At 45.6% G+C, this 27119-nt stretch overlaps 1 protein-coding gene across 2 annotated transcripts in view; it reads left to right on the top strand.

The window, feature by feature from the left end:
• Positions 1 to 6490, top strand: part of ADGRD1 (adhesion G protein-coupled receptor D1) — a 1635406-nt gene extending 1628916 nt beyond the window's left edge. For both annotated transcript variants that reach the window (XM_069620079.1, XM_069620080.1), the window contains one exon: positions 80 to 6490. In XM_069620079.1, coding sequence (XP_069476180.1) covers positions 80 to 175 — 96 coding nt within the window. In that variant the 3' untranslated portion in view covers positions 176 to 6490. The remainder of the gene's footprint in view (positions 1 to 79) is intronic.
• The last annotated feature ends 20629 nt before the right edge of the window (positions 6491 to 27119 follow it).

Below are 27119 nucleotides of genomic sequence, written 5' to 3'. Positions count from 1 at the left end.
TTGGGATTGTTACCCCTGGAACTTGTCCATAGTACATGCTTCACGCAGGGTGTAGTTTAATGTGTGCTTTTCCTTCTAGATGAATGGAAACAAGCCAGGCGGCACGAACACTAAAATGAATACCTGGGATAAGAGCACCAATTCAGCTCACAGAATCGACCTATCAGCCGTCTGAGCACATCTACCCTTACACCGCCTCTGGCACCACCAGTTCTCCCCACCAGTGCTGACGACATGCCCGCCAGTCCCAAAGCTAGTCTGACTGGTGCTCTGGCCCACTGACTTTGGGATCCCAACTCACCATTTTTCTTCATGCCAAGCCACTTCGACAGTTAAACATTGCCCGCTCCCCCCGTGTCCAGAAAGACACCAAAACAGCATGGCATGGAAGACTCGTCTTCATCTAACAATGTTCTACCAGGGCATAGAACAAGAAAATCTGATTGAAACATGGCTTACACGACCTTGCCCTTTCCGGCATTAACTTGGGGGCTCGTTCTGGATCCTTCAGACATCAAGATGCTAACTAAGGACACGTATTCAAAGCACTTTGCAAAAATGCTAACACTAACACCAAAGAAGATGACATTATAGCAGTAATACCAGCCCCGCTGCGTCGCAAATGTTTGCGATGAGTAACTATCCCTACTGAACTGCGCATGTGCTTAGCACTACACAGGGGACTTCAAGATTGTGAATCACGGTACAAAGAAAAAACAAGGACTCAGAAAATGTATAGCTATATACATGTTTGAGCAAGGCCTGGATACCAACTGCTCTTAACTCCCTCTCTCTCAGGACCTATGAGCGATAGGGAGTAACGCATGTTCTTTTGACCAATCCCAGCAATGTTTCTTATTTGCTCAGTTTGCACCCAATACCCCACATATTTGACCAAACCCTTGTCAGCAATTCTTTAAACACTGGTAATTTCAAGGACAGACTTTCAGAATTCCATGTTGATGGCCTTGAAGAGGAGGGTACAGGAAAGAGCGAGAAGGTTCACAAAACTCAATGAAGGCTGTCCTTCTGCAGCCGGTGAAAGCCGCGCTTTCATATCTTCTCTTCCAGACGCCGCAATGTTGCAAAAAAGAATAACCTTTCCGGCTGCACAAAAAGGGGTCTTAAACGGTGCCATTGTCATGCTCTATCTTCCATCTCTGCAGACCTTTCGCTCGAGACGTTGACTTCTTATCTGCTGTCGGGGAGACGCGTCAGATTATCTGAATCGTGCCTCTGCATTCATCGATCGTAGTTCACGTACAGTATTGTCTGCCAACAGCAACTGTCAAAGAAGGAATTGACCCTGTGGTTCATTCTCTACAGACACAACTCAATGCACAGTACTGCTTTTAATTAATCCTAACCACTGGCAACTACTCTAGGCAGACTTGCCGTTCCCTCGTTATTCAGCTTTCGATGTCATCACAGAAGGGGAAAAGACATGCACAAATGGACCTCTGTACAATCCCAAAGCGGCAATGCAGCCCCAAACTGTTAGGTCACACGCCTTCTGCATAAGCACATAATTAACCTCTGGCATGTTTCGGCTTCTCTGAGCATCATCAGGGAGCTTGGGCGTCTAGACAGAGTAAGCACCAGTTTGGACCAGCATCTGAGCACACTTTTTCCACTAGATGACTTTGCAACACTGGCAAGGGGTGGGTGGACAAGATGGAAATGATTTGCAGTAACCTGAAGGACTGGTAATTTCTCTGGGCAACTTTCCATTCCATCCCCGTTCAGCCTTTTATGCCGAACTGCCTTTTCTGGGGGAAAATCAAACCTGATTTGCATATTTCCTTTCCCCGTCTGTAATGGCACCCGGGTCAACAAAAAAATGGTTTGCTGAGCTGACCAGTGTAATTGCCAGTGGTCGTGACTAATTCACACCCTTTCGATATTTGACTCTTCAGTGTTGCTGACTCAAATGGGGGCATCTACTGCAGTGGGTCTATGTTTATGGTAATTGGCAGATTTTTGGCAGGCCAATAGCACCGCAAGGCTTGAAGGGTTGGGAAAGAATCGCCCTCATCTAGAACTACCAAACGGATAGTTTTACCAGCCTGACGTGATGCTCGTACAAAATAAACAAATACACCCACCCTTGGAAGACTGCGAAGCAGGTCAGGGCCTGTGTTTTTCGACCCCCAAGGAGTGTTTTGTTTTTTTAATCCCACAGGTTTTCCGCGGACATTGTCCTCCTATTTGAATCCTGGTTCCTGTGTCATTGCCGGTCACGATGCATAAAATAAGCAGTGGGTGTGTGCACGCCTTTATTTAGAACACACATGGTCTAATGGCCGGGAATGTCAAGGATATGTGGGTGCAGAGGAGGTAACGCAACCTTGACACCAGGTTGGAAAGTGTTGGATACTGCTGTTCCCTGCACACCTTACTGCTGAAAACATCAGGCAGGTATTAAATAGCAAGTGTATGATTCCTTGAACAGTGTAGCGTGTGATAAATTCATTAGCGTAATTTCAATAATTTGATACAGTGACGATCCAGTTCAATTAACAGGTGTGTCTTTATGTTCGTTGGTATCAGCACACCGCCTTTTGGGATTACAACCCTTTCATCGGGTGCAAAATAACAGTTCTACAACGTAATGAACATTCCATCAGTGCCTTATATAGATATCCTCATCAGTAATACAAAAGCAAAATACATATCACGGTAGATCAATTTTTCCAATAGTGGTTTTCCTACTCAATTCCTAAGCCGCCTGAAGCACCATATAGCAGATCGTATAGTGTCTCTCGTGCTGGCGATATGGCCAGTGTTATAGGGGTGCAGATTCAAGATGGAAGCCCCTCCCAATTCTGAAAGGGTGAAGGATAGCACCTAAACTGAAAAACAGGGGTGACCATGATGACTCTGTATTCCTAACATGTGTAACATAATGTACTTAACTACGGCCGCTGTGACGGTGTCACCAATTCTAGCAGAAAGATAGACGGACAGCGAAAGATATGATATCATTACCAGTCATTACCAGTCGCGCCTTGAAACACTTGTGTATGGGCGCGGAATCAATGCCATATCATATATCATATCATAACAGTGTATCCCTGAGGAGCCCAAAGACTGGTTCGCACCACAGCTTGAGCGCTCTAGAGCGCGTCAAGGAAAATTGCTGCGCGGTGCGATTTGTGGCGCCGGCAGAAGATCGACGGACCTGCGTGTCCTTAGCTTCTGACAAAGAGCGCCTTGCGCACGTCCTTAATTGCTTTGCAGCTGAATACCCGCGCGCTCGTGAAATTAAATGTAATATCTTCATTTATTTCCCTAATGCCCAACGCCATTCCGATAGAGCGGCTTCCATTGACTATTGCGCAACGTGCAAAGGATGGGGGTGCGCGAGGCCCACCATTGAGGCCGAGGTATAATTATGGTAAATAACCTCCTGCAAAGGCTTTACCTATCTCTTGAAGGGTGAAACAAGCACAAGTAGCCGCAGTGGGATGATGGCGCAGTGTCACCCGCTCAGAATTTGAGAAAAGCTTCCAAGTGGCAAAAATGCGGTTAGTTCAGTGTTTTATTATTAACAAGAATGTAGATGTGCTATTCTGAAAATTGGCCGAGAAACGAAGGGGCTACCTTGGAAAAGACAAGGCTTCCGTAGAGCAGGGATCTGCAACCTTTGGCTCTCTAGATGTTTTGGACTACACCTTGCATCAGTCTTAACCAGTATTGTCAATAGAAGGGCACTTGGGAGTCGTAGACAAAAACACCTGCTGGATTGTGCGGTTGTGTAGAGAATAGGGCGCTGCAAGTACAGGAAAGGAAATTAGGCTGGGATACTTCTGCGAGGTATTGCTTCAAAAGGACAAACATAGTCTGTCAGTGTGACTGGCTATGAAGAGGCATCTGGGCCCCTGCAGGGCTTAGGCAAGAAGTGAAAAACACAGCCTTCTGTGGACAATGGGCATGGAAAAAGGTGCTGGGATTGATGTAGTTCTAGCTACGGCTAAGGAATGGCAAGAATTATTTCTTTAAGGTGAGGTACGGGGAGAATGTACTGCGGCAGGGACCGGCTATGAGGTAAGAAAAAGGCTGCATTTCCATGTTCAGCCAGGAAATTAAAAAAACTTGCGATTATGTAGGGTGCAAGAGGGACAAGGCAAGCAATGGCTGCTTTGGGGTCGGGTTGAGCAACTAAACGTATTCCTTCTTAGAAATGACAAGCAGGAAGTTGGTGGGGAACGAAGAACATTAACGCAGAGAATAAAGAAAAGAGAAAAAAGACTGCAAGTGCTCATTTCATCAGGCCGTGGCAGAGGCTGACTCACCTATTGTGAAATGAAAACAATTCCTGACAGGTTGTGTACTCTGAAGGACAGCTAGGGCTGGGATTATCACCCCATGAAGTACACCCTTGATAAATTACTGACTGTCCCAGCCCTATCAGCCACTCCTGTTAATATCAGCCCGTGTTCCTGTAGACCATCTTTGCTAGTAAGACAGCTCAGGGCAAAATGTGGCTACCGCTGCTCACAGGCTTGATTCCCAGTAAAACAGCTCAGCAGGTTAAAGCGCTGCGCCTGCTAAAGAGACTGTATTTCAAATACAGCTGTGGCAGTCACCTCCGCATAGCATGCAGGCCACCGGGTCCATTTTCACTGCGACAGCAGAGTTAGTTTGTAGAATGCGATATTGGGTCGGTGCCAGGACCATTCAACCTTTTTAGTTGAAATGGGCATTGGGCCTCAGAATGGCCCCCGAGCAGCTGCCCTCATGTTGGCAGTCTTAAAACAAAGGAACATGCATCTTTAATTGAGGGCATTAAGTATCTACTCCGCACTGTGCAAGTTATAGGTGGTTTATGCTGGTGCTCTCTGGCCGTCACCTCCATTGGACATTTGATCACCTCGTTGCCCTTTTACTCTGGTTTGGACACTAACTGGTGATGTTTTTTAGCACTTTGCTGACAAAGAGTAGCTAACAGTTTTTCAATGAACATATACAGTTAGTTAGCTTCCTGTCCTGTGATAATCTGCAACAATTATCCCCCTCCCTACATCCCTTTATCTCTCCATTATAATTTATGTACTCCACGGGGGCCTCAGAATGTTTTCTCAGAGGTAGGCAAAGTGGACCCAAACATCACATTAAATGTGTCCCCTAGGATGCCTTACACATCCTCGGCACTCCCTGCTGCAATATGAACACTAGAAACATAAAGCGAGAGGTGAGATTAAGGAAAAATCCTGTAAAACCGCCACGTGGGATTTCTTAGATTTTTGGTGAGGACCTCGGTTTGGCTGAAAACCATGCAAAGCATTTGATTTTCCAAAACTCTACCATTGGCCATTCTCAGCCTAGCAGCAAATGTAAAGCCCTCCACTGCCCCGAGTCTTGCTGCTGCTCACCCTTTTAACACTTTGTAAACATTCCCATTCAGGGACATTTGTGGGGGGAACCATCAGCATCAGATGCTCTAGACCAGGACAGCTGCTTGAAGGATCACGGTTGCCTAGGGGATGGAAGCCAGTTATTCACTGTTGTTAACCCATTCCTACCTCCCCTTCCTCTTCAGTCACACAGTCTGAGCACGAGCAGTTCAGCTGCCTGTTCCCAGTGTTGTCTGAGCCTCCCTTTTCTTTTCTCCTTCAGTATTTTACATATTGATGTAAACAGGTTTCCCGGGGTGCCAGGGGACGCCTTTGATATCTTGTGCATGAGGTAAGTCACACTTGAAATCTAACTTTCATGGGCAGTGCCAAACAAGTGAAACAAGCACAAAATGCGACATTTCCAAAAACGTGTGAGGCCCAAATTTCCCCCATCGTGGTGTTTGTGACATTACGAGCGTCTGGGGGCATGGCTAGGAACTGGCATGCGTGGACTACTGTAGAAACTTCCTCAGAATGGACCAGCCTGGGATGCTGAAGGGTCAGACTGATCAGTGGAAGTCATCAGTCGCCTTAGCCTTTAGACCAGAGTGTCCAAGCCTGGTCTGTACTGTAGACTGGCTAAGACACTCCAAGGGTGGGCTGCTAGAGAAGGGCTAATGACAGGCCAGCAGGGGCTGGCCTAGAAACTGGCCAAGCAGCCGGCATTCGCTGGTGGCCATTGACTATGGCCTAGAAATGAGAGGCGTGGGCCGCGGCAGGTCACAATGCAAGGAGGCCGGGCCGTGAGCGCGGCTTTACCATTGTGTTGAAATATTTAAATGTGTACTTTGTTTTTGAACGAAACCATCATGTGTTGGTTCTATTGAACATGTTCTAGTTTAACTGTGACAATGGAGACGGCTAGTTAACTCTTCCTAAGCTTGTTAATTTACTGTGACTAAACCTATTGTGTACGAATAAATGAATGAACCCCCTCTTCTCCGGCGGTTTTATAGGCAGAATGTGAATACCAGCTCCATGTATTGTGTTAATTACAAACCATGTGTGTGCATTATAACAGGTGAAGGTGACAATGGAGCATGCATTACATGTTGGACAACCTACCATTAAAGGGCCCTTTGAACAAATAACCTGTTTTGATTGTAATACTTTCTTTATTCAAGTGGGGGCACCAGTGAGCAAGGTGCAGAGTGAGTCCTGTAACTTCACTACCCAGTCTGCTTCCTTCTTTCATAAAGTGTGACGGGTTCAAGACTCCAAATGTCTCCTATCAAGCACTCAAAGGATGAAATAGCGTGTGATTGTGGCGCTCCCCAAGCAGCGGATCGCCCTGCATCCAAGGCCTGTTCTGTTGCATTTGCCATGTGTTGCACGACACAGTAGAAAGCTGCAATGATGCATACTTCTTCCTGCATCAATCTTCCTGCAGCAGGCCTGCTTCAATGATTGGACTGTGTGTGGGCCTGCCTTCGGCCATAGGGACGTCTGTACCCCACTATAGGCGTTCAACCTATCAGCACTTTGAGGTCATACCAATGATATATAGAGCGCTACACAAATCCCAAATAACATAACATAAATCACTGACTAGCATGACATGGGTTGACAGATTGAAGTCAGTAGGTGCATGATGCTGTACACGGCTGTATTTCATCTGTAGTGTGTCTTCGCTGTTCAGGACAGCCGGTCAGCATGCACTAGCCTCACCACCCTGGCCGCCCTGCCTTGCGAGCTCCCGCAGGAACCCTCCACAGCTCTTTTCTTTCTGCCTCCCTGCAGATGTGTGTTTTTCCAACACTTGTCTGTGCCCTCTTCCCCATATAACCACCACAATTATGGCTCAATGCAGAAAACACACTATTTTGTGGGGTACCCAGCTCTGCTTGTGAGAAATACCAATGGTTGTTCCCCTCTGGCCCGCTCGAGTGTCAGCTCACTCAGACTGTTGCATTGGGGGGAAAGCTGATGGAAGGCCACGACCACCTGGGGACCTTCGATTCTCAGAATTTTCCTCTGTTTTTTGAGGTTCTGGCACGATATGGCGCATCACTGTGGAGGCTCCTCTGTCAATATCTTACCCCTGGCAACTTGTGCTTACCTGTGCAAGCGTTGGCATACAGGTAATGTCTATTGCACACCAGCTTCTCCTCTCTGGGCAATTATCCAGACTGGCGGCCCGAGTAGCTGCGGGAAATCCATGCTGACACGCAACCCTATCGACTCCACACATGCTGCTGTAATGGGAACATGGGTACATTTATTCAGAATAAATATTCCTTCAAATAATATTGCAGTATTCAAAAATAACATAGAGTGCAGTAAAATTTGTTGTAATAAAGGAAATCAGAAATAATGGCTTATTCAGGACTCATTTGAATGCCCCTCTAGCTAGGTCAAGAATGCCCCAAGTAAACCCGTCATGGGTTTACTTGGGGCCGTCAAGCTTTAGGCTGCCAATCAAGCGACTGGTCTTTATTGCGAAGCAAAAAACAGTGTACACCAGAGCTTGTTCCTAATCACCCTGTCAAAATCTACCCATTATAATAGTACTGTGCCCTTTGACTGTGCTTTCTGTTGGCATAGCCCATAGAGCGAACCCTTTAAAGAGGTCCCCATATATTTCCTAAAAACAGTTTGGAACATTGACAGTAACTTATAATGTATTCATCAGCCCAACAGCAAACACCCAGCCGTGTTCTGCGGGCTCAGAGAGTGGCATATCGTGCCACCACCGTGTCACCACCCATCACTGCTGTCCCCACCCACCGCCCCCATTATAACCGACTGCTGATGCGCAAAATTCATTAGAATAAAAACACCTGGAACTCCCTTATGGACACACAAACTTCACATTCCCCACCCTTCTCACCTAGAATACCACGGCATTGTGGGTACTTCTGAGACACACACCTCGGCACCTCAGGTTCTTCATCTTGCCTTTCTGTTCCATAAACCCACGCCCCCACTTTGAAGAATCAAGTACGAAGAGGCCCACAAAATGGCAGAAATCACGCTATATAGGACCCCATTGCGTTACTGCGTTACATTAGTTTACACCGCGTTACATTGAGTTGCATTGCATAACATTAGTTTACATGCGTTATATTAGTTTATGCTGCGTTACATTAGTTTGCATAGCGGTACATTAGTTTACATTACATTACATTAGTTTACGCTGTGTTACATTAGCTTGTATTACATTACATTAATTTACATGGCGTTACATTAGTTTACGCTGCGTTACATTAGCTTGCATTGCGTTACATTAGTTTACATTGCCTTACATGTGTTTACGCTGTGCTACATTAGTTTACGCTGCATTACATTAGTTTACATTACGTGTCCTTTTGAATTACGTGCACAAATGGGATAGAGGCCAAAGTATTTAGGGCATTGTACACAATAATATGGGCTAACAATGGCCTGGGCCTATTTATATAAATAAATAAGGAGAAGAGAGAACCATTCCATTCCCCTGAGCGGATGTTTGGAGAATAGGCGCTACATGCTCCAAGCAATATAGGGGTAATATTTGCAGCCAACCTATGTTAACGCTCACCGCACATTGCTGCATCCATGAGCTACTGAACGCAAATATTATCTCAGTGATGTTCAAAAGTGTGAAGCAAGACTCATTACCTCCTGAGTGTCACTGGGCTCCCTAATTGGCTCCCTCTCATCTCACCGGCATTGGCCTACCTGTCAATGTCTGTCCCTGTGTTCTGAAAATAACAACTAAACAATAAATATGGGCTGCATATCGCGATGACTTTGACTAAAGAATGTGAACATACCAAAATGAGAGTTGAATCAAGACAGGTCAGAAGACAGTGCTCTAAGGGGGTTTACTGCACCTTTAAAAAAATATGAAAAATCCCCACGCTGATTTTACCACTGAGTCCTAATGTGCAATAGCACCTTGAAGCATTTACTATGCGCAGAATGGAATTTCCATACTAAATGATCCCAGACCCAAATAACCGGACAAACCCAAAGAATATGGCAAAGTACTACTTTATTGTCCGTTCAAAATAAAGTAGGGCAATCTGGCAAACCACAAGCAGCAGTCCACGTACTCACCCACGATTTTAACTACACAAAGGTGTTATACCTCAATATGAGTCAGCTATGAGGCCATCCTGCATGGCAAACTTGAAACCTATTGCAGGGAGGGGTTGGTTAAGGGAACATATGTACCTATAGTATGTGTAAGTGCTAATAACTTCATTGGCTGCCCTTTATCTAGCAGGCATGCCTTGAACTAATTCTAAATACGTTTAATACTGATTATAACAGAATACAGTAGCGGATTGGCCTGTGCAACTTTGTATAGCAGGTTGCTACATGGACCCCTATGATTGGTTGGCATTCTCTCCCAACCTTGGACTTTTGGCTTATTAGCAGCATGTAAGCAAAACAAAACCGAGGTGCAACGAACAACATCACACTACTACACACTTGTAGCAATTAGTCCATCATCTCTCATTGGTCAGGCCCTTAGCCAACGTTTCTCCTTTGTAGTTGACCTCGAAGCCTGTTCTTTGCTCTGGGATCTTTGAGGGAGCTTAATGAATGGCCCTTATTTTCACCCTCTGTGTCACGTGTGAGGAGACCAGGAATTTGTCAATTTGGACCTCTTATTTACTGCTATTTGATTTAATTGTACTAGGTGTTATTACTCTTCTTGGCCCCTGGAGACTTGATAAATCCATCTCACATATGTTTTCTGCATTTTTAATGATCTAATACTTGGCACTTCTGGATGTTTTCTTCGTAGCTGAAATCTAAGAGAAATATATGTCATGTCCATGGCTTATCCTCTTGACTCACTTTGTGCCTTGCAATTATTCCTTGATCGACATCCTTGATTCCAAGACAAGCGGTTCCCCTCCATCCTTCACTCAAAGGTGTTTTTACAGCATCTCCCATCTCTGCAGCCTTGGTCTGTTTCTGAGGTAGATCGGTTAGATTTAATACAAGTCTGACATCCATCTTTCTCCCCATGGCTGTTTTAGTCACATTATAGGTTATATCGCAACACGCATCTATATGTCTCCTCTACCTTGTGTTTCCACGTATATACATTTAATTTACCTCTGCTCACTTGTTTTTTTTGATACTCATGAGTTCTTCAGACCTGATTACGAGTTTCTCTTGTCGCTTCAGTGCCATATTTTATTCCTTTTAATGGTCATAGATCGTTTCAGTTCGTCCATTTGTCGTTGCTTCATGTTGTCACTCTGCAGTGGTTAGATTTGATTTATAGTTTTTCGATGTTCATTGTGGTATGTCGACATCCGCCTACTGTGTAAGTAGGAGGGCACATTCGATACGGTTGTCTGAGTGCATAACATCTCTCGAATAATCGATGCAGCCTTGGGGGCAATGCCTGGTGTCATACAATTGGCTGTTTCACTGTCGTTCCAACATGGCCGAGGTGAGAGGGCAGAGTTTTGGGTGTGTTGGTGGATGTGACGCTCTCATGGGAGAAGGCGATGGGCTGAACTGGTTCACTGAAAACTCTTTCTAATCTACGATAGAGCCTGAGGGGACGTGGGTCCAGAATGCAGCCCGTTTTCACATGTGGTATCTCTGCATGGACTGCTGGAAAAGCCCCAGACATGTTAGCTAAAGAAATTCCCACAGCTGGAGCTGGAATCCCTGGAGGGTTGGTTCCCAGTGCCCTTTCAGCCATCTGCATGATACTGGGAGGAGATCATGAAATCTCAGCAGATGCAATCAGCGCAGATGGCAAGGGGAATTTAACACGCGTGGCGTGGTCATGATCCCTTGGGTACACGTAAGACATTTCAAGCATGTGTGCAAAATCATGAAAGCAATGATGATTGGGAAAACAGAGTCCTCGCCACCCACCGGAGTCTGTCTGTGAGTCAGAATTTGGAAGCACACTTTCCTGGCATGAGGGTTACTATCAGGCGCTTTGAGTCGTCTCTCTTACCCCAACACTTCACGCAAGACGTTTGTGAGATGGGGGCTCTCGAGCACAGCTCTGGCTGCACAGAACACGTTCCCGGGCATCCAGGTCTGTATGGAGTTGTGCACAGTCCTGTGTTCGACGCACGCCTCGTTATTCACTCTGACCGGTTCCTTCATCTCCGTTTCGACCCCTGAGGGGTTCACCTTTTTTAGCTCGTGTATTGTAAATCGCAGGGCTCCCCACTTTAATGGGTGGTGGGACCAGGCTCCCAGTGAATATGGTGGCTTGAAGCGCAATGTTAGATCATTCCAGTGTAGAGCATTGTAGACACACACCAGCCCAAGAAAGGCCTGTGTTGCTGCAACACAATACCCCCTGCAAAGCTGCACTCTCCAGAGGCAGCATTTATTTCTGTACCACAAACTGGGGGTGTTTTTTGGGCAGAACGTGTGCTCTGCTAACTAAACATGCTTTCTACATTTGCTCTGTGTGTTTAACATGTAGAGTTAGCGGTTACTCCTGAGATGACTTCTGGCTCAGAGAGTAACGCAATCCCTGCCATTGATACAGCGGGTGTATTTACATTTCTGCTGTGTACACTTGAGCGTCACAACAAAAAGTATCACATTTTAGATAGCATGATATGATAGGTTATTTATAATGTGCTTAATACCCAAAGCACGGACTCGGGGATCGAACCTGTGTTGCTTCATGTGGACTTGCTTCCAAGGCGAGCACATTGCCCCTGTGCTATCCTCCCGGGTATACAGCTGCAATGCGTACAAGAGAGACTTTACAGCAGCTTCCCGGTGCTCTCTCCTTTCTAGATCTGATCACGACTTGAAACATGGACTATTAGCATAATATTATACACGTTTATTTGCACCGCAGTCCCTGACACTACCGTAGTTTAAGGACAAGGGAAAGTATTACAGTAATCCGGCGGGTCTGCTCAGGCCCTCAACAGTGAGGGCTCATTACGATTCATAAGGCCTCATATTAAAAGTCAGTGGTATTTTCATTGCTCAGTCACAACCTGGTGTCAAAGTCCCAACACGCTACTAATGGGTGGCCCTGTAAATGCAAAGCGTGATCTCTAATTGCCTTCTGTCAAGGGGGGATGGGTGGGATAACTAGAAGCAGAGGGATAGACATGTTAGTTTTGACTGGAAATGCACTTACCCAACTCACCTTGCACTCAATGGTTCTCTCGCAGAGACAACCCCTTCCTGTGAAAGCATTGCCTCTTCAGAACTCATAGCAGCCCATCCCAGCAGGTCCTTTCCGTCCCATAAGAGACAGTTTCCAAGTGTTGGTCTGAACCCTTAAAGAACTTTTGCAACATGATTAGCAGGAAGTGGTCTGGCTAAGGGAAGCTATCTACAGGCAGGCTTCTCTGCTCACAGGGAGGAAGGAGATGGGAGGAGGTAAAAGAGCCTGGACTCTCTGCCACAGGAAAGATCCTTTCCACCATTTCAGATATCGATGGGAGGAAATTAACCTTTCCCACTCCCCTAGGTGCATTAGAGTAAGTCATGCTAAGAAACCCATCACAAACACAATATTGCAATGTATAGACTTAGTGTGCACATATAAAGAAACGCCATTTTGTAGTTATGGTAAACACATTCAGTTCTGCATGGCCATTCAGTAAACGTAGTCCTGGCAGAAAAAAACCTGAACAGGCCCACACTCTGAGGACAGACAAACCTTTGTAGCTAATTCACACAGAAACTTCCCTTTGTTCCTCAACTGTTGCAATTACTTGTTATCCCAGAGAGCAATGCGCCCTGCAAGGCCATGACACAGCACCAGGCTGCTCACGGCATGCATTCCTCACAGCCAGGCAACCAACAGAACTCCAACCCCTACCCAGGCCACCAGGAGTAATGGCACCCATGACTGACCCAGTCCAGGACCCCTGAATTCTGCAATAGTTGGTGACCTCAGACCACCAACCATAAAACCAATGGTCATAAAAGATCTAAATGATTGCGACCATTTCACCTTATCCCATAATTGCACCTTTTGTAATGTGAGGTACAGGGAGGAATACATTATAGCTCAATATAAGGGTTGAAGCCTTTGGTGCGGAGAGTGCAATATGAACTGAGCAAAGAAGGTGTGGGTCAGCGTGGTCGTGTTCCTCCCCCTGTGCCAGTCCCCAAGCTTCCCAGGTGCATGCCATAATGATTTTGTAGTTTTATCTTACAATAGTAACTCTGTAATGGCAACATGTGAAGAGCCTAACCTTTAGTCCCTGGAGAGATGAGCCCGGCTGACTCCACGTGAGATAAGACAGACATACAACACTGGAGCCAATCGCACCCTGCATCCCCTATGGAGCAGGCTCATGTATAGGGTCTCACCAACCAGCCAAGCAGATCGTTACTATACAGTGATGACGCGGTGATGCCTTATAAGCTTCTGCCTGTATTACTTTGGACCAAAACTTTCTTGAGCAGCAGAGTTCTTTGCTTGCTTCCTTATGTTTATACGATTAAACTTGTTATCCTTGCGAGAAATCTCTTTTGCCCAGTGGGTTGTATTTTTTCTGGCGTGAGCGTACAGGGGCGTGCCTTTCATACATCACATATGCTTAGCTCTGCCCATCAGCAACTCCACTGGGAGAAATGCTCTCTGGGAAGCCATACCAAAGCCTGAAGACACTCTTCTGTGGAGGAGTGCCTATTGAACCTTAGCAGGAGGTTTGGACATCACTAATCCCCCTGCTAGGATTATGAATAGAGCCGGAAGCTCTGTTGTTTACATTTTGGAGCTCTTGTCATTTCAAAGTCTCCTTCCGTAGGGTTGGGTGGGAAAACAGCTGTTTAGAAAAGAAAGAGAGAGAGAGATAGAGAGGGAGAGGGAGAAGGACAGAGAGAGAGAGAGAGAGAGAGAGAGAGATTTCTCCTGAATGAAATGATGAGGTCTTAGGGGTACAGAGAGGACATCTGTTGGAAGAAGTTTGAAGTTTGCCTGCTGCGGAGGACCGCGATATCAATACACCTTGGTACTCAGAGGGAGCCTGGTGCACTGCAGCCTGAGGGGGAAGTTGCAGAAGAGAGCTCCATCTTTGTGCGGTTCTCTGGAGGGGACCCCCAAGTATCCCGACATTTGGGGGCCTTATCTCTGACACCCGATGTGCCCTCTAGGCCAAGATAAGCACTTGATGCCCATTTCAAGCCATCAAGCCACATCAAACAGTAATCGAGCTGCGACATTGTTTTGTGCACTTAGCCGGTGTGATGAACATGACCACTGCTCTGCTAAACCCATGTACTCCTCTCGGATGGCCATGAATGGATCGAATTCTAAATGTCTGAAGGAGAAAAAAATGAAAGTTTTTTTAACAAAAATAACTTTCGGTTTTCTCTCCCACTCACTGCTCTGACAAACCGCTTTCCCAAAGCCCCTTACCTCCGGGCGGCACAGTTTGCTGAGTGGCGCCGCTTCCGCTATCCCTCCGCTATCCCTCTGCGATGCCGGTTCCCTTTCACTTATGTGCATGGGAACTGGCACTGCAGGGTCCTTTTTATTAAGATTTTTTTGTTTATGTTTTTTTTGTGGGTCATAGGGGACACACCGATAACCGCCAATGCGATTACAGTGAAGAAGGGTATGGGGGACACTCCCATATCCCCATCTCCCCTTGTTCACTGTAATCACACTGACTGGAAGATGTTTTTCAAAATGTTCGGCTGTATGTAAGGTACAGCTGACATTCATATCTACCATTCGGTTTGTTATCTTCGGTCTTTCATACGGATACCGCTCATCTCCACACTACTACTAAACCTTCAGTGATCCCATTCGAAAATGTGAAACAGGCACTGCCTGAAAGGTGTCATACAAAAAATCGAGGTCGTCTCTTAAAGCAACGAGTGGATTGGGACTAATATGAGAAATGTCTGTAAACCAAAAATGTCCACTCTGCTAAATTGAAAAGAAATTGATTATAAAACAATTTAATGTTGGTTTAAGCACCGATTAGTGGTGTGACCTAAAGCACGAGGGTCACCAAGATTATTTTGCCACAATATTTATACTCTGAAAACATTCCTTGGTTAAACAAGCTGATTTATTTTATCATAACAAAAAGTGGGTGTTTTTTTTTTAATACAATAAGTCGAAAGTACAGACTGAAGTGACAGAAGGGGTAGTTCAAGAAAGAAACCTTAAGATTAGAAGGCAATCTACCAAAAAGGCAGTTACGTGCACTTTACAAATATATACATGCATACAATGAATGAAGCATACGCAAAAACATATATAATAACAAGGCAAACACAAAAGAGAAAAACCCAGGCCTAATTCAATGGCCTAAATGTTAGTATACAAGTACCACTGTTTAAAAAAAATAAATTTGATGTTCGTCTGCCTGAACCGGCAGAGCGAACAGTAAGAAGCCAGGGGTACTTTATCTAAAGGGTAACTGGAAACGGCCCCTTTTGCAATCAACAGGTACCGCTGTTTGATAAATAAACTGAATGCAGGTCTGCCGATGTGTCGGTGTTTGGTAACAAGGAAAACATTTTGACCGTGGCTCAAGAGACTTCATGCATCAGAAATCTTGCAACATCAGTTCAGGGTGTGGCAGTGAGTTAAGTCTTGAGAAGAAGTTTTCCAAATGTTAGAAAAAAGTTCAAACATCCATATCCACGTTTCGGATCTGCCCCCTGCTGGGCATGTGCATTTGAAAATAAAGCCTTCTTCAGGGCGAGAACTTGAAGACATGAGGGAAATCAGACTTGTCCCTGTATGAAGGCAGACAGAGAAAAAGGGAGGTGTCACAGAGCAAGTTTTTTAGAAACATTTTTTTTTTTAAAAGGAATGTTTTCATATGTAGTGGCATCAGTTCAAATCTAAAGAGAATTATTTACTTTATAAATTTGCAACACAAGTTAAGAACGCCATAGTGGGGACTGGGGTCCTTACCCTGATTATAGGCATGACCAAATCGACAAAAAGCACTAGGGTTGGGACTGTAGTCTTCCACATAACAAAAGGACACAGCTTGGAACTCAAGGTCTCCAGGGCGCAACCATCCGCTCTAGTATTTTTGGCGGTTATAAGGAAAAAAAGACAAAAGCCAATGGGTTTGTCTGACTGAGAACTTATAAATGTCAGAAAACGATTTAAGAACAGGGGTGTGTGGAATAGTTTTAGAACATACCTTTTGCAATAAACACGTGTTTGATAATGCTCTTGCTTCACGTGAAGGGCGAGTAAGTCAGATGCCGAGATGCTGGTGCACCGCCTAAATCAGCCCAAAATAAAAGCAGACAGGGGAAACGGAGTCCGTCAGGCTAACCTGGAGAAGAAATTACTATTTTCAGGTGTGTGCTCACAAAACTCCCAGAAATGGGCTTTTTTCACCTGAAGAAACCTTTTTGGGGGGGCAAGAGGAATGGAAAACTGACCATTCTAAAAGGTCCTATCTGTTACCTGGAGTGTGGTTGAAGCGGGATGAATCCAGAGCGGAGAAAACACTCTCCTTTCCGCTGCGAGTGAGAACTTCGCAGACTGTCTCAGCTGGGCGGGTGCTGAGTCACAACTGACGAGCATGAAATGCCGTCGTAGCTGCCGCGGGTGTGGCTCGTCAATCTCAGTCTTGATTGGCTGATACGTGTCCCGATGCGTCTCTCTGGAGAAAGTAAAGGGGAGCCATTGTGATAGGCAGATAAGAACTGTCCATCAGACACGGCTGTGGAGGTGTGTCCCTCTGCAGCGAAACTGAGGCTGTCTGTAGTCCAGTGTGGGGGGGGCTTGCTGGTTCTAAGGCTACCTCACAGATGAGAATAAAAATAAAAATAATAATAAAGCGATGCCCAACACGGCAAAAATAGTCATATTTATTTTTTATCTTATTGTCATGTCGGTATGTGAAAAACATCAAACAACACAGCACATGTGAATCATGAAGGGGCTTGAAGCTTAAAAACACCAGGTGTGGCGTGTGCTCGCATAAGAGTACCCAAGCGGTAGTTACAAAGGCGCCATGTGGGGCGCTCATTAATTGAAGAGAGCGCATGTCACGGGTGAAGAAAGAGAGGAATCTGATGACTGGATGATTCAGGAAGGTATTTGTGAAAGGCGGTCAGCCCAACCCAAGTAAGGGGGTGGATGCATATATGACATGCATCTATTCCTGACCTTAAAGTGAGAAATGTCAAAGTTGTTCATAATATTTTTAGATTAGAGGGGCAAATTCTTCATTTAGACCGTTTTCGTGACTCGAGAGTCTATGTATCCACCTTGCTTCTTTGTGTTGAGGACTATGTGATATGTTGGTGGATCCCTTTACAACATCCAAGATCCACCACTTGATGTCATTGGGGGTGTGATGGTTTTCAAGAAAGTGGTTCACGAGGGGTGCAGATGTATTTTTGCATCTGATGCGAGAGCGGTGCTCAGAAATTCTGATATTCACTGATCTGCAGGTCTGGCCTACATATCTTAGGCCACAAGGGCATTCGATACAGTAGATGGCTTGTTTTGTTTTACAATTAGTCATGAAATTCAAATGCCAAATTTTAGGTCCAATACTGAAATTTTTGATTTTGCAAGTAAATTGACACACTGAACATGACCCACATGGAAAGTGTCCGAGGGTTGTTCTGAGGTCCCAGAGGCCTCTTCTGGGTGCTGGTTTTTTAAATTTCGAGTGTACCAAGGTATCCCGGAGGTTTTTTGCCCTTTTGAAAGCAAAACGTGGCATAGGAACATCTGGCAAGCTAAGTCTTACAATCGGCCAGTATTTGTGAATCAGTTTCTTAATTCGAAAGGTATGGGGACTGTGTGTAATCACACAAGTTATTTTGTCCACATCAGAATGTTCGCGAGTGATGGTGTTGGATAGGAGAATGTCCCTATCTGTGAATCTGGCTCGTTTCTTTGAGTTGGAAATCAGTTTTTTAGGGTAGCCTCTGTCCAGAAGCCGGGTGGTAAGGTCCTCAGACTGTTGGTAAAAGTCTGCTAGGTTGGTACAATTCCTCCTTATTCTAAGGAACTAGCCGTATGGTAGGTTTTCACGCAAATGACGTGGGTGATTGCTTGAAAAATGCAGGAGAGTGTTCCGCGCAGTGTTCTTCCGGTACAGACTGCATTTCAAGATACCATCTTCGTGCCTAATTTTGAGATCGAGAAAGCAAATTTCTTGATTGCTGTTTTCCATAGTGAACTGGATGTTATTGTCTACATTGTTGAGCCAGGTTAGAAAATGGTTGAGTTCTGATTCAGGGCCATTCCAAATGAAGACGATATCATCTATATATCGTTTCCAATATGCAATGCTCGATTGGTAGGGATTCCTATCACATAGGATGTGATTAGTCTCAAAGTTGGACATGAACAGTATAGCTAGGCTTGGGGCAAATGTCACGCCCATTGCTGTGCCTTTGGTCTGCATATAGAATTGCCCATCAAATTCAAAACACTTTTTACATAGGGCCAGAGCCATGAGTTCCAGAATAAAGTTGTGTGGTACTCTATGTTGTTGATCATGATGAGTGAGTATTTCATGTATACATTCAATGGCCTGGTCTTGAGGAATACTTGTGTATAGGGATTTTATGTCCATAGTGACCAATATTTGTATGAGAGGGTCAAAGGGAAGTTTTTCAAAAACTTGGATGGCATGTATGGTGTCCCGTAGGAAAGTTGCTGTTTCAGTGCTTAAGGGTTTTAAGAAGACATCTATAAATTTGCACACAGGAATGCACATGTGACTTTTGAACCTGCTCGGTGGCACTGCAGATCTGGTGCTCTAGATGTCAGGAGACTGGTTACAGCAAGGCGTATGTGTGCACTATCATTTCATGTAAGGGGGCCTCATTGGCAGACCTCCTTTTCAGAATCAGAATTATCATCATTATTTTATATTTATTCAAATCTAAAAAATCCAGGACGTTCTCACTCTTGCTTTGGGAAGCCATCACACACACCATCTGAGCACCAATCTATCACTACACCGTCACGGGGTGGGAAGGGCAAATTGCCATGGTGATGTTGGTGGGGTTTAGGGACAGAGGTAGCATGTCAGATGCTGGCTGTTTTGCATAAAATAAATGCGCATTTTGGGAACATAAGAATGACCACTGATTTGGCGAGTATGTTAGGGAAAGTAATTCAAGTGTGCAATCCTTCTGAGCACGTGATGGACGCTGGGTATGGTGGTGCTCATTTCATCTGACAGTAACATGACTGCAAAGAGTCATATGAACTCTTTTGGACCATTTCATGTTCAGGTGGTGGCTGTCCTGGTAAGCACAGGGCAGCTTTTCCGTGCATCATATCAATCAATAGTGTGTACTGACATGCCAAACGTCTCTTGTGTGGATTCAGACAGTGCATAGAATAAATTGCAGTCACGGACAAAGAGCTTCCTCGAGAGTTGGGGCCGTTTTTGCATGAGCGCAGCTTCTCCCCTGATCTTAACGGTATAACTTGAAGGGTAAAACGTGGTGCAAAGCCCGGGCCTCCCCGCCCATGCAGTTAGGAAGCATGAACATTGCACATTCTGCTGTTTTCCCTTTGATCATCACAGAGTCACCGGGGGGCACCACGTAAATACCCTCATTACCTCCCGTGTAATCTCTGGCGGAAAGCATGCATTTTGCCTGAGCGCATCATGTCACATGCTGTTACTGCGTGGTCGCTTGTGATGGTGAGCGACACTCTCCTTTGTGCAGTCGCTTCAGCATTCCGGGGGTCTTGCCATTGTGATTGCACACCGTGGTGGCAGATGACATAGAAGCGAGTCTGACATCTCGTGTAAGCAATATGCGCGGCTGCTATTTTTAGAGGGTGGAGGTCTGCTTCCCAGTGATGTCCGTGTATGTTGTCAGCTCTCCACGGTGCCTGGCACAGCCATGTGCCGCTGGCACACGTGTTCTCCTCCCCAGGCACGGATGGAGAGCATTCTTATCCGAGTAAATTCAAGTCATTCTGGTGCCTGGGACACACAGGAAGCCATGCCACCTGCTCCTGCTGGCATGGAGGTGTTTCAACAGTGGGCTGGTGGTCGTAAGGTCTGGGACATGGGTTACCCTGTAAAAGCAGCACTAGAACAGTGGGGTTTAGTGTTCTAAGCTGCTCCGCATGTTCAAAGCGTGGAATAGCCTGAGGTCCTCAATCTTTAATGGTAGCTTCCAGGGTGGTTGCGTTGCACAGTAGCGGCGCTAGTGTGGTTTTCTGCATGTCATTTTGATGCCAGCCCAGGTGCAGTGTTGTTGTGTACACAGGAAGGATAAAGAAATGAGCGCTCTCAAGATTTCAACTCATCGTTCCTCCATTGCTAGCTCCCATTGCGGGTGCTCATTTTTGGAGTGGCTCTCCTGAGGCAATGGAAATAGAAGAAGGACTCGTGTTCTGCCTCACCACCCTAAAGCACAAGTACCCAATGCACACTTAACCAAGAAGCAGCCCAGCCCTCACTAGAGAAAATCCCTTCGAGACCCCCCCAACTTGGTAATGAACGCCCATGTCACTGACCAACCCACCCAACCTACCTCTGACAACAAAAAAACAGCCCCTGCGGCTGTTCCACCCACTTAACTAATATCGCGTCTTTGATATCACAACTGTGTGTGTGTACTTTACTTTCCGAGCTACAGTATGTAGTGCCCATTTTGCCCACAAGGGCCACAAACTGTTGGACTTTCTCTCCATCAAGGCCTTACATTCCAAGTGGCGGACGGTGTAATCCAAAGCCTAGGCTGCATTTTGCATTAACGCCATTACGGCAGCTTTAGACAGGAGCAAAGCCTTTGCCGCAACAGTCAAAAACTGCTCGAGCTCATTGATGCACCATGCGCCAATATGAAGCTATCTGGACCCTCACATTGTCGCCAGCATGTCGGTGAGTGAACCAATCCCATTTTATACACCTTTGTGGGGGGTGTAATAGATTCTTTAGATAATTTTAAACTGGATCTCCCTGTTCTTAATGTTGAGGGAGACCCCAGGGATTTCAGCAAAGTATTCGTAGAGATCTCCGGTTTCTGGAGCAAGTCCTAAATCGCTAGATCATGTGACTGCTAAAGTGTGATTCCACCCACGTTGGAGATACACATAGCTTAGAACTTGGGCAAGTCATGAACACGTCTCACAAATAGGTGAGACTAGGCTCACATTGGCGCCTGGCCCCATGCTCTTTGGCACAGGTAGCGTTGACTGGCATGACGACCCACTCAAACGGAGGCTTATGCGGGGAATGCTCCTCTCTGCGGGCAAGCTCCTAGTTCTGTACTGGAGATCAGAGTCCCTGCCCACTAAAACATTATGGACAACCCAACTGGCCAAAGAATGCGCACTGGAACGTAGTACCTCTAAGCACCAATCTAGCTCCACACAGGCAGATCAGTTCTGGGAATTGGTAGAACCATTTACATAATAAGGCCCTGGTAGTAGAGACGGATCATGGTGCTGGCCCGGGAAACTCTCCCAGGTAACGGGGACTGCGTGACCGGGGCTGGGTCTTGGTCTCGGCCATCACTGGGGAATGTGAACTGATGAAGATACTCCTGTAAGTGAGAGACAGGAAGTACCCAATTTGATCGTTTAGAATTGATCGCATGGTACATCTGGCTGAAACAAACAAATGGGGTAATCACTACCAAACATGGGGAGCGGGGATCAACTGCTCCCCATGTTTGGTAGTGATGGCCTTTGGGGTGCAGCAGGGGTGTCACCAGCTTCAGGAGGTTTGGAAGGCGGGGGATGGGGTAAAAAAAAAAGAAACAGGGGTCCTGTGTCATCGGATCCGACCCACGTAGGAGGGACGGAACTGACGCCTCAGGGTCAGAAGAACAGTGGACATGAAAAGGTTAGTAGGGAGAGGGTGTGGGGATATTGGAGCCTTGGGGGGTTAAAGTTTGGGCAGATTTGGCCGCAGCAAAATTGTCTTCATGGCTGAATTGACCACGGTCAATTCACCCGTAAAGAATTCTGCCACGGCCAAATCATAGACACCCGAGAGAAACTGATCATATAACTAAGCGTTTTTGTACGAATGCATATGTTTGGATGGCGGGGAGATGGGTGCCAAAGAGATGTACACTAACCCGCACATAGATGTGGGTATTGAACCCAAACTACCATCTCCCACGGACACCTCAGGACTTCGCCTCACAGATACAATAAAAAAGATGCAAAAAGGACAGGCGGACCACACACACTGTGCAGCAGAGCATTGCATTTAAAGTCTTCATAATAATTTGCGATACGAAGACCACAGAGAGCGTATACAGGGGGAGGAGGAAGGGGTGGTTTTGTTGTTGTATCTCTATGGTTCTTGTTTGGTCGCCGTTTTGGACTCAATCGAATATGTTGTTGTCCACAATATTCACCAATCTGGTTGCAGAATGTCACCCTATCACTGTTGTGGTTCTGAGCAGACTCTTTCTCTTTCTTTTTCTGTATGCATGTTGATTTCTTGTTTGGAACAAAACAACAGATTAAACAAAAAAAAGAACAAAAAAAACTGCTCAAACTCCGCACCAGACCCTGAGCTACTAGAATTCAGGAAGAAGTGTGGGGCTATCAATAAGTTCTTAATCAACAAGATCAATACCATCAGGCTCCACATCAAAGATCCCAAATCCACTGACATCATCTCTATATCCCCCCCCCCGGGGTGTTCAACCCTGGACCAACATCTCTCCCCGCTCACACAAGGACTTCTCGTACATGTTCACATCCTTAAAAGCAGGCCTCTCACAGCAACAGCATCCCCTGGGTCCCCAGCCTTAAAACAGATATCTTCCCAGCTATTACTTCTCTTCTTAGGATAATCAATGCCTATCGGGACATTTTAAAAAGAGGGTTTATACACACGATCCTGCGAAAACCCTTCCTTGACATGAAAGCCCCTGCAAACTATTGGCCGATCATGATCCTCCTGTTTCGGCAAAGTCATTGGGAAGGTAGTTGCTAACAGACTAAAATAAATACAAGCAACTCTGCTCTGGGATTCCAAATCCGAATTCCACCCCGACTGCAGCACTGAAACAGCCATAATCCAGGTTGTCGCCATCAGCCTAGAGATTATTGACAAAGGGGGCTTGTGCCTGCTAGTCCTCATGGCTCTCTCGGTTGCATTTGACACAGTTCACCACCATCACACACCACTCAATCTGCTTGCACACAGGAGGGGCTTCTCTGGCACTGAACGGAAATGGTTTACATCCTACCTCTCTGGCAGACCCCAGGCTGTCCATACGGAATCCTTCAGGTCTGAGCGGCACCATGTGACTTGTGGAGTCCCCCGGGGTTCCATTCTCTCCACAGTCATCTTTAATCTCTATATGGAACTGGTAGACTCTCTTTGAGAGGACCTGAACATCGCGATACACCGGTATGCAGAAAATAACCATTTGTAGCTGAAGGTCAAAGGGCCAACAAGCAGAGGACGAAGTGGGCGGGAGCGGACGGGAGCGGTGCTCCTGTACTTTTTATTTTAAAGTTTCACTGGTCCTATACTTTTATTTTAAAATGAAACCGTTCTGGAATGGTTTAGTTTTAAAATAAAAGTGTAGGAAGAAATTGAAGCTTGCACATCAGTGCACTGCACATAAAGAGCAGGTGTGTTTGTTTGGGGGTTTGGATTGTGTGTCGGAGGGGGTGTGGCAATGGGGTTTGTGAGCAGCGGGGCAGGCCAGCAGGGAACATAGTTCCACTACTTCTTTTCGTACACTTTCGCCCACTGCCAACAAGATAACGCTCACCTTCTTTCTAACCTTGGAACCATTCAAACATGAATGACAAGTGTGTATTTTAAGCTTAACCCCACCAACACCTAACTAATGTGCCACCCCTCGAAGCAGGAACCCACTGAACTGTAGCTGGAGAAAAGGCGCTTTGATGGGTTCAACCCTCAGCAAACAAAGCGAAATCCCTAGGCTTCATTGTGTATATTAATTTATACTTCCAACAACGCATTGTGAAAAAGGCTTAAAAATCTGCTTATGTGAACTCTCTACTCTGCAAGGTCAAGCCCATCCTCCAGCAGCAGCATGTCTGAATAATATGACAGGCCTCAGAGAACTTCCATATGTATGTGGGTAATGACCACCTTGCAGGGCTCCCTGATGCTGACCTGTCCACCCCTCAAAGCCGCCCAGCGTGCCAAGCCCACTCCACCCCTAGCTATTGGAAATGTTACCACATAACCCCTACCTTGCTTGAATTACATAGACTTCCTTAGGGTCTTATTGAAAACTGCGTGCCTTACCGACAAGGCAACCACCGCCCGTATGCCAGCCTGCCTGATGGCCAAATTAAAAACACTGGGCGGCCCACAGTCATCTCTCAGGAAGACCATCCATAGGCTGGACACTAGACAGGCTAGCAAGGAGAAAAGCAGGAAACAGTCCTTCTCATGCTATGCTCCGGTCCTCTGGAACTCCATTTTGGTGGCAAGTCAGGCTGCTTCGAGTCTCCTTCAGTTTAGGAAAGAACTGAGGACCTGAAACTAGCAATAGCGCACTGGTGTGACGTAGATTCCGGCTCTCTTGTGCACACACACACCCAGTATAGTGCACTGTGATATAAGTATTACACATTTATTTAATGACTCTTAAATGCTCGCTCACCTGTAATGTGTTCCATTGCTCTTGAGCTACGGTTGCAATATAAAAATTAATAATAATAATAATTTTGCAGTATAAATTGACTACTACCGGAAAGGAAATAGACTGTTGAGTGTGGTGTTCTTAAGAAGCCTCCACCAACTACTCTCCTTTCTGAATACTGTCTCCACAAACTGTGATATGTCATGGCAGAGCGTTATGGAATTCATAACGGACTGACGTGATGTCCATTTTCGGTTGGTGTCGGTGAGGGGGAGGGAGACCAGCATCTTTGTAGGTCTTACCCCATTCCTCCATTCTTCTCCTCATACACTCTGTGATGCTGGTGAACGGGGACAGCTCGGGTGGAGGCAAAGGGTTGCAGTGGGGGCCCGCCACCACAAGACATTAACGATGGGTCCTTTCAACTAAAGAGTGCGTCCCACCTCGGTGATCTGAGCGACGTTATCGTTAACTCGAGCTTCACTCTCGTTGTTTATCAGATGTCACTCACAACCCCTCAGTGGAATCCCCCCTGCAGTCAACAGCTGCCCACTTGCACTTATATATGTAGGCACATTCCTTCCTAACGATTGTTGAGAACACAACACGCTGCCACCAAGGCTTGTTGGGGAGCAACTGAAAGCAGAGAACTTGCCTTGAGGTGTTTGTGCAAAATGGCAGGCAATTATTACATATATATATATACATATTTTTTTTTTGGCATCACACAATTCTATGTAAATTAGGAAAAATGAATTAGTATAATGGGCTTTTGTTTTTTTCCTTTTTAGCATTTGTATAACGTTATCTCTTTTTTAATTTGTTTTTATTTTTTACATATTTTTAAATGTATTGAATGCTAGAAAGTTTGGAGAATAATGTGAAATGTTCTCATTTGTTTTGTGTCTTGTATCTTGACTTATGGGAAATAAAACACAAATAAAAAAATAAATTAAAAAGTCGTGCAAATTGATGCACGTGCTAGGTAAAAATAAAGCCAACAGGTGGTTCTCAGTTTTTAAAAAAAAAATAAAATAAAATTCCTTTAAATAAATACATAGTTTTAGCACATCTACAAAGGGACAGTAGAATGAATTCAGCAGTGGAGTAAACATGGTATAAGAACAGGGAGCTTCAATCAGCACTGGAGTAAACATGGTGTAAGAGCAGGAGAGTTCAATCAGCACTGGAGTAAACATGGTGTAAGAGCAGGTGGCTTCACTCAGCACTGGGGTAAACATGGTGTAAGAGCAGGAGAGTTCAATCAGCGCTGGAGTAAACATGGTGTAAGAGCAGTAGAGTTCAATCAGCACTGGAGTAAACATGGTGTAAGAGCAGGGTAAATTCTCTCAGCACTGGTGTAAACCTGGTGTAAGAGCAGGAGAGTTCAATCAGCGCTGGAGTAAACATGGTGTAAGAGCAGGAGGCTTAAATCAGCGCTGAAGTAAACATGGTGTAAGAGCAGGAGGCTTCAATCAGAGCTGGAGCAAACATGGTTTAAGAGGAGGGGACTTCAATCAGCGCTGGAGTAAACATGGTGTAAGAGCAGCAGAGTTCAATTAGCGCTGGAGTAAACATAGTGTAAGAAAAGGGTGCTTCAATCAGCACTGGGGTAAACCTGGTGTAAGAGCAGGAGGCTTCAATCAGCGCTGGCGTAAACATGGTGTAAGAGCAGGGGGCTTCAATCAGTGCTGGAGTAAACATTGTGTAAGAGCAGGGGGCTTCAATCAGCGCTGGAGTAAACATGGTGTAAGAGCAGGAGAGTTCAATCAGCGCTGGAGTAAACTTTCCGGTACTTCCGCGGTGCGCGCGTGAATGCGCAGGCGCTGCTGTATTTATGCCGCACAGCCTCAGATTGAGGGGGCGGGTTTAGATGCAGCCACGGGCCTAGGGACACAAAGAAAGGACACTGTATAAAGGACAAATTCAAGGTGGAGGTAAGAGAACATAGAACAAAGTCTTTCACAGACTTTCAATGTCTTTCAATGTTCAATGAAACAGTCACTTTGGCTTACTTTTCTTAAAGCTGTAAACACAAAAGAGTGGCGCAGTGAAACAATTCCTCCAGCGAACGATCCTTCCAAAGTCCAGCGAAAACGCTGTCCTGAGAAATAGGCAAGTATAGGATGGACGTCCAAAATGTGGTCAAGCACAGACAGATGTCTATTATTCTTCCACGCGCATTTGGGTGCATTCATTTAACATTGATGGCAACACCGTTATGGTTGCCTATAAAATAAAAACCCT

This window comes from Ambystoma mexicanum, chromosome 10, assembly GCF_040938575.1.
Source record: "Ambystoma mexicanum isolate Mex_15411 chromosome 10, UKY_AmexF1_1, whole genome shotgun sequence".
Taxonomy (NCBI): Eukaryota; Metazoa; Chordata; class Amphibia; order Caudata; family Ambystomatidae; genus Ambystoma; species Ambystoma mexicanum.
Note: the sequence above shows the minus strand (reverse complement) of the source record. Positions and strands in the feature narration are given on the sequence as shown.